The 14,993-nt window shown below is 45.9% G+C and overlaps 1 protein-coding gene across 2 annotated transcripts in view; it reads right to left on the bottom strand.

The window, feature by feature from the left end:
- Positions 1 to 205: 205 nt before the first annotated feature.
- PTH1R (parathyroid hormone 1 receptor) overlaps positions 206 to 14,993 on the bottom strand; it is an 85,906-nt gene continuing 71,118 nt past the window's right edge. For both annotated transcript variants that reach the window (XM_087712406.1, XM_087712407.1), the window contains exons 8-13: positions 10,698 to 10,758; positions 8,602 to 8,668; positions 6,389 to 6,483; positions 3,542 to 3,683; positions 2,628 to 2,669; positions 206 to 1,000 (exon numbers count right to left, since the gene is read on the bottom strand). In XM_087712406.1, the coding sequence (XP_087568532.1) occupies positions 638 to 1,000; positions 2,628 to 2,669; positions 3,542 to 3,683; positions 6,389 to 6,483; positions 8,602 to 8,668; positions 10,698 to 10,758 (770 nt within the window). In that variant the 3' untranslated portion in view covers positions 206 to 637. The remainder of the gene's footprint in view (positions 1,001 to 2,627; positions 2,670 to 3,541; positions 3,684 to 6,388; positions 6,484 to 8,601; positions 8,669 to 10,697; positions 10,759 to 14,993) is intronic.

Genomic DNA, 14,993 nt, shown 5'->3' with positions numbered 1-14,993 from the left:
TTGTTTGGGGGAGGGGGGGTGAGTGTCCAGGGATAAGACCCCGGGACAATACGTAACAGGACGAGCAGGAAAACAACTTTGATTTTCGATTGCAAGACCCTTTCGTAGGTCTGTTTCCCCTTGGTCGCTTAAAACGTGAATTTAGGACACAGATATGGAAGTGGGGAAAGTCTTATCTGGATACAAAAACAAATAAACATGCATTCAGGTTGGTTGGAGTATTATTTTTTGTTTGTTCCCGTTAAACCAAATCTTAAAAGCAAACCAACCCCCGTGAGAAAGCTTTGTCCTGAACTGACCCCTGGTTGGGATTGGTTGGGCCGGATCCTTTATGATGTAAGGGAGAAAAAAAGAACTCTGAATGCCCTAGGACCACTGGCCCCCTTTCCCTTAATGGGGCTGACTCTTGCCTTCAAGGGCAGGAGAATGCGGAGTCCCTGCCGGGTCGCCAAAAATGGTTGCTGTCCTTCACTCCGGCAAGGTGGCTTTTCTCGCTGCAAAGAATCGGGTGGAGAGTCAACAGCCCGCTCCCCAAAACCGTGATGGGGGGGGAAATCAATTGACTGGAAGTTGCTTGCCACCCTCAGTGCCTTCGGAGACCCCCTAAATGGGGCTGTCTAACCATCATCTTATTTTGTTACATCACAGATTCTTCTTCTTTTTCCAACAAGGTGGCCGGCCGGTAGCCGTTGTAAAGTCCGGAGCTGTTGAGGTATTCTTCCTCTTTGCTGTAGTGTTCGGGCCCCGAAGACGCCAATGAGTTCTCCGAAAGGGACCCGTTCCGGATGTAACCTGGCAAATTCCGGTGCCCGTTGAGGGTCCCCGGGGCCGGCTTGCCATTGAGAGGGAGTGGCATGCCTCCTTTGGCGGTGACGTTCGTGACGCTGGTGTGGGAAACCATGGGTCCATAGCTGTAGGTGGTGCTCCCACTCCGCGCCTTTCTTCGGAAGTCCAGCGCTAACGTCCACCGGCTCCAAGACTTCTTGATCTCGGCTTGGACCTGGGTAGGGGGAGGAAGGTGTGTGTGGGAGGGGAGAAGGACGGTTATTGTGGGATGGAACTGATGGGAAGTTCTGACCTTACGGAAGAGGTTCTGGAACCGCATAAATTGGAGTTTGCAAAAAGATTTGGAGAAATCTGGATCTCGGATGGTTCCATTAGAACAAGGGTGTTCAAATTTGGGAACTTTAAGACTTGTGGACTTCAATTCCCAGAATTCCCCAGCCAGCCTCGCTGGCTGGGGAATTCTGGGAGTTGAAGTCCACAAGTCTTAAAGTTCCCAAGTTTGGACATCCCTGCGTTAGAAGGTTGTGGGAGTCCTTTGGGAGGGGAGGGGCTTTTGAAGTCATTGGGGCGGTTCATGAGCCAACCCCAAAGCCTCTTCACAATTCCAGCAGTCCTGGCAGTGTATCTTCTGAGCACAGCCCCACACAACCCTTGGAAGCACAGTCCGAATGGTTTGTGTGGCCTCATAAGGAACCGATGCGTTAATCATCTGATTTCATTGGCAAATGTCTTCATGGGACTATTGTAACGAAAGGATGCCCTTCCTCCCTCCCTTCCCTCTCTCCCTTTCTTTCCACTTTCCTTTCCTTCCCCCTCTCCTCTCTCTCTCCCTCCCTTCCCCCCTCCCTCATTTCCTCCTCCCTCCCTTTCTCCCTCTCTTTCCACTTTCCTTTCTTTCCCCTCCCCTCCCCTCCCCTCTCCTCTCCTTTCCTTTCGTTCCCTTCCAAACTTTCTTCCCCTTTCCTTCTGGTTTCCCTTACTCCTTCCTCCCTCCTTTCCCCTTCCCTTTCTCCCTCTCTTTCCACTTTCCTTTCCCCTCCCCTCCCTTCCTCTCTCCTTTCCTTTCCTTGCCTTCCCGTCCCTCTCCTTCTGGTTTCCCTTACTCCTCCCTCCGTCCCTTCCCCTTCCCTTTCTCCCTCTCTTTCCACTTTCCTTTCCTTTCCTCTCCCCTCCCTTCCTCTCTCCTTTCCTTTCCTTGCCTTCCCTTCCCTCTCCTTCTGGTTTCCCTTACTCCTCCCTCCGTGCCTTCCCCTTCCCTTTCTCCCTCTCTTTCCACTTTCCTTTCCTCTCCCCTCCTCCCTCCTTTCCTTTCCTTTCCTTTCCTTTCCCCTTCCCTCTCCTTGTGGTTTCCTTTACTCCTCCCTCTGTCCCTTCCCCTTCCCGCATTTTCTCCCCCCTTCCCTCTCTCCCTCTCTTTCCACTTTCCTGTCTCTTCCCTTCCCAACTTTCCTCCCCACCCTTCTGGTTTCCCTTACTCCTCCCTCCTTTTCTTCCTTCCTTCCCTCCTTCCCTCCCTCCCTTTGTTCTTCCCTCCCTCCCTTTGTTCTTCTTAGGAGCCAAGGTGGCGCAGTGGTTAAATGCAGCACTGCAAGCTACTGCTAGATCAGCAGTTCAGCGGTTCAAATCCCACCGGCTCAGGGTTGACTCAGCCTTCCATCCTTCCGAGGTGGGTAAAATGAGGACCCAGATTGTTGGGGGCAATATGCTGACTCTCTGTAAACCGCTTAGAGAGGGCTGAAAGCCCTATGAAGCGGTATATAAGTCTACTGCTATAAGTCTACTGCTATTCCCCTCCCCTCCCTTCCTCTGAACCCAGAGTTTCTGGAGACTGGGATACTCACCTCCCCATTGCAAAAGCAGTAGATAATTGCGACGAAAAATCCCTAGGAAGAAAATAAGGAATAAAATTGGTTTCTTCGATTGATTTCATGAATAGCTTTTAAGCTGTGGTTTGGGGGTCCTCTAGGGATGACCTAACCCATAATGGGCTGGGTAACCTGAGGTTAATATCCAAGTAGTTCTGGACTTACAACAGTTCATTTAGTGACTGTTCAAAGTTACAATGTCACTGGAAAAAGGGACTTATGACCATTTGTCAAACTTACGACCGTTGCGGCCTCTCACATGATCAAGATTCACATGCTTGGCAACTGACTCGTATTTATGACGGTGGAAGGCCCCTGGGGGGGTCACATGATTGATCCCTTCTGATGAGAAAAAGTCAATGGGGAAGCCGGATTCACTTAACGACCGCGTGACTGACTTAACTACTGCAGTGATTCGGTCGCAAGAATGGTCGTAAAATGGGGCAAAACCTTTTCTAGGGGGAATTATGGGATGTTGTTGAGATTGAGCAGGTGGTCCACCATAATGAAATTGCAAGAGGAACCCCATGAAACCTGAACTGACTTCGGAGAGGGATAATAGTAATAATGTACATTAAAATTTAACAATTAATTTAATATTAAATTTAATAAAGGCGATAATCATTAGGTTTTAATTTTTAACTTCCTATTTAATATTATTAATAATGAATTTCCCCATAACTCTGGTAAAGGTTCCATTCTAGTTTGCAAGCTTGAGCCCCCGAGGATCCAACCGGGAGCCTCTGAGCCGGGTGGGGATTATGGGAATTGAAGTCCAAGGCATGGATGGACATCATGGGTGGGGAAAAAAACATTTTATTGCCTTTTCGCCCCCCTTCCTGAATCCTTAAACTGGTGTATTCTGAAGGAGGGGGTGAGGTTGGACGAACCTGGAATGAATTAAAGAGCATCTCATAGTGCATCTGGATTTTCCAGATGATTCCGGTAATTTCTGTGTATGGCATGGCCATAAAAACGATGTAATGGACTCCGAATAACGGCATGAGGACCAGGGTGGATTTCAACAGTTTCCTGCAGAGAGAGGGGAAAAAAAAAGATGATAAATATAATAATGGACGGAAGATAATCTTTGTGGCTCAGGGATTAACTGGGGTGTCCTTGGCACTCTCTGAGCTGGGTGGAGAAGAGGAGGAGGAGAAGGGGGGAGGGGGGAGAAAGAAGAAGATTGAGGACGCTCTCTGAACTTGGTGGTTTTCTTGCAAGATGTTTCGTGACTCAACTAGATAACTTCATCAGTGCTAGAAGGGAGGGGGATTTGAAGGGAGGAGGAGGAGAGGAAAAAGAAGAGGAAGAGGAGAAGAAGGAGAAGGGGAAAAGAAGAGGAGAAGAGAAGAAGAAAAAGGAGGAGAAGGAGGAGGAGAGGAAGAAGAAGAGGAGAAGAAGGAGAGGAAAAAGAAGAGGAGGAAGAGGAGGAGAAGGAGTAGGAGAGGAAATAGAAGAGGAAGTGGAGAAGAAGGAGAAGGGGAAAAGAAGAGAAGTAGAAGGAGGAGAAGAAAAAGGAGGAGAAGGAGGAAGAGAGGAAGAAGAAGAGGAGAAGGAGAGGAAAAAGAAGAGGAAGTGGAGAAGGAGAAGGAGGAGAGCAAAAAGGAGGAGAAGGAGGAGGAGAGGAAGAAGAAGAGGAGAAGAAGGAGAGGAAAAAGAAGAGGAGGAAGAGGAGGAGAAGGAGGAGAGGAAAAAGGAGGAGAAGGAGGAGAGGAAAAAGAAGAGGAGGAAGAGGAGGAGAGGAAAAAGAAGAGGAAGAGGAGAAGGAGAAGGGGAAAAGAAGAGGAGAAGGAGAAGGAGACGAAAAAGGAGGAGGAGGAGAGGAAAAAGAAGAGGAAGAAGAAGAGGAAGAGGAGGACCGAGGACTCTTTGCTGCTCTCTCAGCTAGGTTGTTTTCTTGCAGACGTTTCACGACCCCGCTAGGTAACATCATCAATTCTGGAAGAGAGTTGGGTTTGCAGGAAGGAGGAGATGGTGGAGGAGGAGAACTGCGGGGTCCTTGGGGAAGAAAGGAAGTCAGGCAGGAAAGATGAAGCAACCTTCATCTAGGTAGATTCTGGTAAGCAAAGCCAATGGGCAAAATCGGATCCGCTTAACAACAACACGTTTTCACTTAATGACTTCGGCAATTCGGGCATTTCACAGGTGTAATATCAGACACGGCTGGTTTAACGAGGGAAATCCTGCCCCCCCCCCCCAATTCCAATCATAAGTCAAGGACTTCCTGTAAGTAGAGCCTCTTCTTCGCTCGTCCCCGTCCCCCCCTGCAGGGGGGACACCTGGATTCCCTAAAGTGGTGCAGAACGTGGCATCTGAGCCACAAGACGGGTGAGGCTGGCAGTTTTTTCCAAACTGGCACAGTTTGCTTCGAAGTTCAGGGTGGGGAGGAGAAGCGGGGGGTGGGGAGAATGTGAATTTGGAAAGCAAATATTTTAATTTAAAGCAGGCGAGACCAGCAGGGATGCTTGGCCGGGCTTTGCAAAACCTCAAAGTTTCGTTCTCAGCCTATCATTTCCTCTGAGATTTATTTCACCCTCTTGGAGGGTTGCTATGAATGTCGGTTTGGATGCAGCAGCCGGGAGGTTGGAGGGTGTTTTTCCAGCCGGGAGACCGTGCCAGGCGTGGGGAGCGCCCCCCCCCCGCCCTCCGCAACATAGGCCTTGGTGCCCCCTTTCGCTAATTGCCTCCAGATTCGGCGAGACTTGGCTGAATGGGTTTCTTCCGCCTCCGTGTCGGCCTCGTTTGCAGCCAGAGGAGGCTCCCTCTGGGGCACAGCTGGCGAAGGGGGCCAGATGTGGTTATCTGCATGCAGGATGCCACTTCTACTGGGGTCATGGGGATGACTGACAGCTGTTGCATGGGTCTCCTTCACATTTTCCTTCCCCTTCTTTCCTCCCTCCTCTCTCCTTCCCTTCCTCTTCCTCTCTTTTTCCTTCTCTTCCTCTTCACTTTCCTTTTTTCTACCCATTCCTTTCTTCTTCCTTTTTTCACATTCCTTCTTCTCCACCTCTCCCTCCCTCCTTTCGTTTCCTCTATTCCCATGTTCCTTCTCCTTTCTCCTTACCTTATTCCTATTCCTATTCCTTTCCCCTTCCTTTCCTTCTTTCTTTCATTTCTCCCTCTTTCCCTTCCTTCTCTTCCTGTTCCCCTTATCCTTCTTCCCCCCTTCATTTCTCTTTCCTTTCCTTCCCTTCCTCTGTTTCCTTCCCTTCATTTACTTTTCACCTTTCCCTTCCTTTCCTTTTCCTCTTCCTCTCTTTTTCCTTCCCTTCCTATTCACTTTCCTTTTTTCTACCCATTCCTTTCTTCTTCTTCCTTTTTTCACGTTCCTTCTTCCCCTCCATCTCTCCCTCCCTCCTTTCCTTTCCTCTCTTCCCATGTTCCTTCCCCTTCCTTCTTACCTTATTCCTATTCCCATCCCTTTTCCCTTCTTTCTTTCCTTCTTTCTTTCATTTTTCCCCCTTTCCCTTTCTTCTCTTCCTGTTCCCCTTATCCTTCTTTCCTCCCTCCCTCCATTCCTCTTTCCTTCCCTTCCCTTCTTCTCTGTTTCCTTCCCTTCATTTTCCTTTCACCTTTCCCTTCCTTTCCTTTTCCTGGCTTTGGATAATGGGGGACCTCAGTTTTCCATGGGCTCTTCCTGAAACTGAATTTTGCTCTCATTTATCTCTCTTTCGCCGCTCAGTTCTGGCCCAGAGGAATCCCTCATGGAAAGGGGGGGATAATTAACTGCTTACCGATACTGTTGTCTGGTGTCACATCTCCCAGCGTTTGTTTCTCGGAGTTTTGTTGCAAGAACTTTGATAATTTTGGTAAACAGGATAAAGTTTGCCTGAAAGATAAAAGGGAGGAAGGGAAGGTAGGGGAAAGAGAAGGGGGAAAGAAAGAAGGAAGGAAGGAGAAGAGGAAAAGGGGAGGAAAAAAGAAAAGGAAGGGGGAGGAGGAGAGAAGGAGGGAAAAAAAGGAAGGAGAATGGAGAAAGAGGAGAAGGAGGACAAGAAAAAGGAGAAAAAAGAGCAAGGTGGGGGGAATCAGAAGAGCAAAAGGAGAAAAAGAAAAAGGAGAAAGAGGAGAAGAGAAAAGGCATTAAATAAGAAAAAAGAAGGCAGGAGGGAAAGGGAGGAAGGAAGGAGAAGGTAATTTAATTTAATACCAATAAAAGTGCCTGCTTGGGCAATTAGCATCTCCAAAACCTATACCACATTTTTAGAAATATATATTTAAAATTACACACCTACTTCCTTTCCAATGGGAGGGTAAGGCCCTCCCATTGCAACTAGGGGGAAGAAAAACAACACAAATTGCAATGCAATCAAACCCACCCAGAGGGTTATTTGGGGAGGGCCCTATCCCCCCTCCCCACAAAAAGCTTCAGGACCAAGACAAAAAAAATCCTTGCGGTGTGCGTGTGTGTGTGTCACAAAACCCGGGGACATCGCTCCCCCCCCCCCGCCTAACCTGCTTTGAGGTCTAACCACAGGCTATTCCAGTTATCCTATGTCCTCCAGCCTCTCCCCACTCCCCCTTGATTGGACCACCCAGACAATCTGAAGGGAGGAGGGGGGGGATAGTCGGAAGCTGGCCGGAGAAGACGGGTCAAGTGCCAGCCTTGCAGAAATCTTTCCGTTTACGGTCCACTGACCACAGAACAATGGTTCGCCCCGGAACACATTGCTTTCTTTGGCTCAAAACTTTCTCAGGCTGGGAAGCCCACTTGAGTTTCTCCCCCAAATGTTGTCTTCCCTAAATCCAAAAGAAGCTGGGAATGGCTTCGATTTGAGGTCTGCAGACGCCCCAAGGGATTGGGGTGGCTTCGCTCATGTCACGGGGTGGTGTGTCTGGTTGTGTGTGTGTGTGTGTTTTGTGTGTGTTTCTCCAGTTAATTGCGCCTTGCAGACTGGGGAGACACCTCTGCTCAACATCTGCGCTTCTGCCCCATTGCACGGATTTTGCTGGAGGTTTCCAAAATAAAAGTGGATAACTCTATTGGACCGGGATGCTACACAGGGAGTCCTCGACATATAACCGTCTGTTTAGTGACCGAACCGATCGTTTTTCACACTCACGACCTCCTGCAGTATCCCCCCCCCCCAGGATCAAAATTCAGAAGCTTGGCGACGGACTCATATTTATGACGGTCGCAGTGCCTCCCGGGGTCCTTCTGACAGTGAACGTCAACAGGGAGGGCAGATTCATTTAACAACCCACTGCTACTCACTTAATAACAGCAGTGATCCGCTTAACACACTGTGGCGAGCAAGGTGGGAAAATGGGGGGAAAACTCACAGAATTGAGGTATGGCCCAGCCAAAGAGATGTTTGGATCAAGGGGAGAGTTAAGTTGAGGACTACCTGTAAGGTCTCCTGCCTTGAATTTGGGGTTTGACTAGATGACCTCTCGGGTTACTTCCAGCCCTAGGATTTAATGTTCTTCCTGATGCATTCTGGGAGTGGAAGTCCTCCCCTCTTAAATCATGCTGGCTGGGGGATTCTGGGAGTGGAAGTCCTCCCCTCTTAAAGCATTCTGGCTGGGGGATTCTGGGAGTGGAAGTCCTCCCCTCTTAAAGCATGATGACTGGGGGATTCTGGGAGTGGAAGTCCTCCCCTCTTAAAGCATTCTGGCTGGGGGATTCTGGGAGTGGAAGTCCTCCCCTCTTAAAGCATAGCTGGATGGGGGATTCTGGGAGTGGAAGTCCTCCCCTCTTAAATCATAGCTGACTGGGGGATTCTGGGAGTGGAAGTCCTCCCCTCTTAAAGCATTCTGGCTGGGGGATTCTGGGAGTGGAAGTCCTCCCCTCTTAAAGCATTGCTGAAATTGATTGAAATGACAGGCAAGGTCTGTAAAAAATAGGCAGGGCTCTCCCCGCCCACCATCTTGACTTTTTTGACTTCTGCCTGTTGACTCCTCCTCTTTTCCACCCTTCCCAAACTCCTTCCCATCTCCAGCTTACCAAGACAGCCGTCAGGATGGGCACCTGGATAAACCACTTGAAATACCTCGCACTTAAGTCCCAGCATCTGCAAAAGAAAAGAGGACAACACTGCTTACAAAACACCTGATTTTGTTGCAAAGTGGCTTTCGGCTCTAGAAAATCTTTCAGGGACGTTTACAATCTTCATTTATCCAAAGATGTTGAAATCCATCGCCCAACACAGCCACCAGGAAAGCAAATTTTTGAGAGGTGGAGCCTCCAGGAAAAGGAGTAGACTACCCTTAAAAGCAACACGGAAGTTGCCACTGGGGATAAATAAGAGTAGGTTTGTCTATTTCAGGGACTACAGATCTAAACAGGTTGGCTTTTAAGGATGTTTTACAAATTTGGCAACTTTAAAGTGTGTGGACTTCAACTCCCAGAATTCTGGGAGTTGAAGTCCACACACCTTAAAGTTACCAAATTTGTAAAACCACCAGCTTTTGTCCATTCGACTGGTTTTAAAACCTTCTCCTGGCTGTTTTTTTAAAAAATAATAACAACCCAGTCATTGGTTTTGAGTGAGTATTTCAATATATATATATGTGTGTCTTTAAAAATAATAATAAAAGGAATGTTGAGGTAATAAATAGCCCAGCTGGCTTCTTGAGGAATAAAAATGTCATGGTTATACAAATTATGGCTATTAGCAAAACAAATCATATGGCACTCTGGGATTAAAAATATCCTCACGTGCCAATTCTCTCCCCCCCACCCTACCCCAATCTGACAGGCAATATGCATATGCCTATTACACATATTCACACTTATTTCAGCACAGGAGAGAAATATTTAAAATAAGATCAAAGAGAAATAAAAGTTTACAACTCTTTAGAGCTGCAAGTCCATTAGTTACATATATGAATGTATGTGTGTATGTATGTGTATATATATATACATGCATATATTTTATTTAGAGTTACAACCCCTGGTATGCCCAAATGTGGGAGGAAGATCACTACTTCCATTCTCTGTCCATCAGCTCATCACAAAAGACCATCCAGACAGAAACCCACTATTTTTACTGTTGCCTTTGTTACATTTGTGTATTTGTGCTGATAAATAAATAAAGGGAGACTAGTATAGATCTATTCCAAGCTATTTAGCTCTCATCAGCTAGCCATTCGAATCCCAGTAAGGGTATGGCTAGCTGATGAGAGCTAAATAGCTTGAAATAGATTTATACTAGTCTCCCTTTATTTATTTATCAGCACACATACAACAAAAAATATATATACATACATATAGATATATATTTAGTGTCACAACCCCTGGTAATTATGGGAGGAAGCTAACTGCTTCCATCATCTGTCAATCGGCTCGTCACAAGAGTCCATCACGACAGAAACCCAATATTTTTACTGTTGCCTTTGTTATATTTGTGTTTTGTTTATTAAAATAAAACACAAATATATTTATTTTATTTAGCACAAATAAAACATACATATAGATATATACACATACATACTGTATGTGTGTCTGTGTATATATACACACATATATACATGCATTACACACACAAACACACACACACATATATGCACACATATACACATATACATACATACATATGTATTAATAAAATAATTTGGCAAATATCTATATTTCTATCTTTAATCCTTCCATCCATCCATCCATTCATCTCTATCACTGTCTGTCTACCTCTAATATATCTCTCTCTAATCTCTCTCTTATCTGCTATCTTTAATCTATCTATCTATCATCTATCTATCTATCTATCTATCTATCTATCTATCTATCTATCTATCTATCTATCTATCTATCTATCTATGATCTAGCTAGCTATCTAGCTATCTATCCATCCACCTACCTACCTACCTGCCTACCTACCTACCTACCTATCTACCTACCTATCATCCTCTACCTCCATCTATCATATTATCTCTGTTCCATGTTTATAGTGTTACAAAGCTCAGGGTTTTTTTTTTTTTTTTTAGGTGACTTCTGATTTTGTGCAAATAAAACTTTTCCTGCAGGATTCAAAGTCAGATAAAGCATTTTTTTAAAAAAAGGAAGGAAGAAAGAAATTCACACAGAACAAACTCGGGACTCACTCTGTGTCTGCTAACGTTGCTCGAAGGGTTGCCCAGATTGTGACAAACACAGCCGGAAGGCCTGAAAGACGGAAAGCGGGGAATGAGTCTCAGAATTAGATCAATATTTCATATTTGTCTACAGCAACCTTCCTGGTGTGTGTGTGTGCGTGTGTGTGTGTGTGAAGTGAGGAGGGTTGTGTTGTTGTCTGGTTAACACTTTACTTGAGGTACAATTGACCAGGTTCAAATCACAGGTAGTCCTTGACTTACGACCACAATTCCCATTTTCTAAGTGTGGGAGTTGTTAAGTGAATTTTGCCCTATTTTACAACCTTTCGGGTCACAGTTGTTAAATGAATCATTACAGTTGTCAAATTAGTAATATGGTTGTTAAGTGAATCTGGTTCCCCCTGTTGGATTTGCCACTCAGAGGGTCGCAAAACGGGATTGTTTAACCCCAGCAACGGTCATAACTACGAGTCAGTTGCTAAGCATCTGAGTTTTGATCACATGGCCACAGGGAGGCTGCAATGGTCGTAAGTATGAACCATGGCCATGGCACATTTCGTTCAGTGCCGTCGTAACTTAAACCGGTCACTCAATGAGGCATTGTAAGTCGAGGACTACTATTTTAGACAGATGAAGGGAAGAGGCCCATGATGGCGGAGGGGCGGAAGGGAAGAAGAGGAGAGAAGCAGAAAGGACCTCCCAGGAGGAGGCCGGTGAGTCTACGTGGCCACTAAGGGTCAACCCTGACATATGTCATCTGTCAATCCAAGTGAACCCTTAGCTCCCTTGAGATGTCCATAATACAAGGAGACCTACCTACCTACCTACCTTCCTTCCTTCCTTCCTTCCTTCTTTCATTCCTTCCCGTCTACCTACATAGCTACCTACATTCCTCTTTTTTCTTTCTGCCTCCTTCCTTCCTCCTTTTCCTTCTTACCTTCCCCTTTTCCTCCGCTCCTCTCTCCTTTTTATTTCCTTCTTCCTTCTCCCCTTCCTACCTCCCCACTTTTTCCTCCTTCCCCTCTGCCCTTCTTTCCTTTCTCTCTCCTTTCCTTCCTTCCCCTTTTCCTTTCCTTCCCCTTTTCCTCTGCCCTTCCCTCTTTTCTTTCCTTCTTCCTTCCCTCCTTCCCTCTACCTTCTTTCCTTCCCCTTTTCCCTTCCTTCCCTTTTTCCTCTGCCCGTCTCTCTTTCCTTTCCTTCTTCCTTCCCTCCTTCCCTCTACCTTCTTACCTTCCCCTTTTCCTCTGCTCTTCTCTCCTTTTTTGTTTCCTTCTTTCCTTCCTTCCTTTCCTCTCTCCTTCCTTCCTCTCTCCTTCCTTCTTTCCTTCCTTCTTTATTCCTTTTCTTCCCCTTTTCCTCTGCTCTTCTCTCCTTTTCTTTCCTTCTTCCTTCTCCCCTTCCTTCCCTCCCCCATTTTTTCCCTTTCCTTCCTTTTCCTCTGCCCTTCTCTCCTTTTTCCCATCTTCCTTTTTCTTCCTTCCCTTTTTCCTCCTTCCTTCCTCTTCTCCTCTGCCCTTCCTTCCTTCCTTCCTTCCTTCCTTCCTTCCTTCCTTCCTTCCTTCCCCTTCTCCTTTGCCCTTCTCTCCTGCCTGCCATCCTGCCATTAACATTTGTTTTTTTAATAATCTGCAGCTCTATAAGAAAAAGGCAGCGTTTTACAGAAACCATTTGGAAATTATTTGTGGGTTATTAGCAATAAGCAATCAAATAATAAGTGGTCTTCCGTCTAATCCCTTTAGGTGCATAACGATAGAACAATACACGTGGAAAGTAGACCACCAGGTGATCTCCGTTGGTTGAATAAGGACAACGGAGCCAAACATTTTTTCCGGAAGACCAGATAGTAAAACATTTAATTTTGCAAATCTGTTCGCTGGTTGGATTTAATCCGGTTTAGGAAGCCGATTCTTCTTTTTTCAACATTTCCCCCCCCCAGCATTTCTTCCTTCTGATTTGGCTGCGGAAGCCAGACAACATGGACACCTATCTCTGAGAGAGGAATCATTATCCGCACGAACGGAGGGATTTTTTCCCCCACCCCAGCCCATACAGGCCAACTTCCCAAGCCTTTGGCAAAGGGAAATAAATAAAATAAAAATCTCCACAGCCTCATTATATTTTATTGTCACATAAAGTAATGTAATTTACAGCCTGCCTTCTACTTGGACAGTCCTGTTGGAAAAGCTGGACTTGCAACAGGCAGCATCTTATGAGATAATAAAAAGAAAATTGGCTAATTTTTGAGAGAGAGACAATGCCTTTTTTTTCCTTTCTACTTCAGGGAAAGATGAGCCCCGTTAATGCAGATCAGGCGTCCCAGGTTTCCCAGCCAATATTTCAAGGAATATTTCTCTTCCAAGGTGGATTTTGGCAGGTGAGGGGTTTTAAAATAAAAAATAAAAATCTGCTTTTTCTTTGCAAAAGTTTCTCTTTTCGTTTGGTCCTGCATTTTTTGGTTTTTTTTTCAAACATTCTTTGCCAAGCTGTGGCATATAATCTGAATTTTGGTTTTATGACACCGATGGGATGGAGTTGGGGGGGACGGACGTGAGGAAGGCTAGGGTTTTTTTCAGTTTTTGGAGGAAAAACAAGCTGTCAATCAAAGGAAATGATAGAAAGATGGTAGCTAACAGGGTGTGTTTGGGCTGTGGGGAGGCTGTTGCATTGCATAAGATTTCTGAACTTTGCAGGTGTTTCTTATACCTGCTGGGTCGTATATCCCTGCAACTCTGGAGCTAAAATGCTGCAGCAAAGCAACTGAACAACCGCAACGCCACACAAAACCTCGAATTGTTGCCAGGAGGTTTGCAGCTTTGATTTACAGGCAGTCCTTTGACTTACGACCATTTCAGTCGGGGAATTGGAATTTCTTTTCATAAATAGTTTTGGGTATTTAGTTGAGCCAGACCTGAACTGTTATTCTCAGAATCACCAGTTATCAAAACTCAGCTGATAAAGACTGAGATATTCATTCGGGACGGTAACAATACAGCAATAGCAATAGCAGTTAAGACTTATATACCGCTTCATTGGGCTTTCAGCCCTCTCTAAGCGGTTTACAGAGTCAGCATATTGCCCCCAACAACAATCCGGGTCCTCATTTTACCCACCTCGGAAGGATGGAAGGCTGAGTCAACCCTGAGCCGGTGAGATTTGAACAGCCGAACTGCAGAACTGCAGTCAGCTGAAGTATCCTGCAGTGCTGCATTTAACCACTGCGCCACCTCGGCTCTTAAGCTGAGGTGGGGCAGGAAGTCCTCTGCTTACAACGGTTCAAAATTACAACGGCACTAAAAAAAAAAGTTGAGTGTTTTTCACACTTAACAACCGTTCCATCATGCTCAGGGTCACATCATGATCAAAATTCAGAGTCTTGGCAACTGACTCGTATTTATGACGTGGTCACATAATCCCCTTTTGTAACCTTCTGACCAGACAAAGTCGATGGGGAAGCCGGATTCGCTTAACGACCGTGTTACTAACTTAACAACTGCAGGGATTCACTTAACAACGGTGGCAAGGAAGGTCGTAAATTGCGGAGGGAGAATTCACTTTTAGCAACGGAAATTTTGGGCTCACTTGTGGTCGTAAGTTGAGGACTCCCTATAATAGTGACTATGTCCTTTGACGGATGTCTCTAGTACCACAAAATATCAACATCTGCTATCCCAGGGTCTCGGGGAAGGAAACAACAGCTGGATAAAACCGTCAGTTTCCAGTCTGAACATCTGGCTGATTGTGCAATGAGACAGTGAATTAATATTAATGAGTAATTAATACTAATTAGACAAGCATTTGCCATGCCGCGCCTCAGAGTCAGCAACTGTCGCTAAGAGAGACAAAAAAAAGGTTTGGATGGTGGAGTCGACAGTACAGGTAGTCCTCGACTTACAACGGTTCATTTAGTGACTATTCAAATGTTTACAACGGCAATGAAAAAAAGGACTTTTTTGTACTTACAATAGGTGCAACATCCCCATGATCACATGATCAAAGTTCAGATGCGTGGCAACGGGCGTGTATTTATGATGGTCGTAATGTCCCGAGGTCACATGACCCCCCCACCCCTTTTGTGACCGTCTGACATGCCGAGCCAATGGAGAAGCCAGATTCACTTAACAACCGGGTGACTGACTTAACAACTGCAGTGGTTCGCTTAACAGGTCACAAAATGAGGCAAAACTCACTTAACAAAGGACTCACTTAACAACGGCAATTTTGGGCTCTGTTGTGGTCGTAAGTTGAGGACCACCTATATGTGCAGACAGCAGAAGAGAAGGAACTGGAAAAGGTCACGAAACAGAT

This window comes from Thamnophis sirtalis, unplaced genomic scaffold (assembly GCF_051295495.1).
Source record: "Thamnophis sirtalis isolate CommonGarterSnake01/CBP01778 unplaced genomic scaffold, rThaSir2_p1.2 scaffold_4, whole genome shotgun sequence".
NCBI classification, from domain to species: domain Eukaryota; kingdom Metazoa; phylum Chordata; class Lepidosauria; order Squamata; family Natricidae; genus Thamnophis; species Thamnophis sirtalis.
The sequence above is the reverse complement of the archived record's forward strand: the minus strand, read 5'-3'. Positions and strand labels throughout refer to the sequence as shown.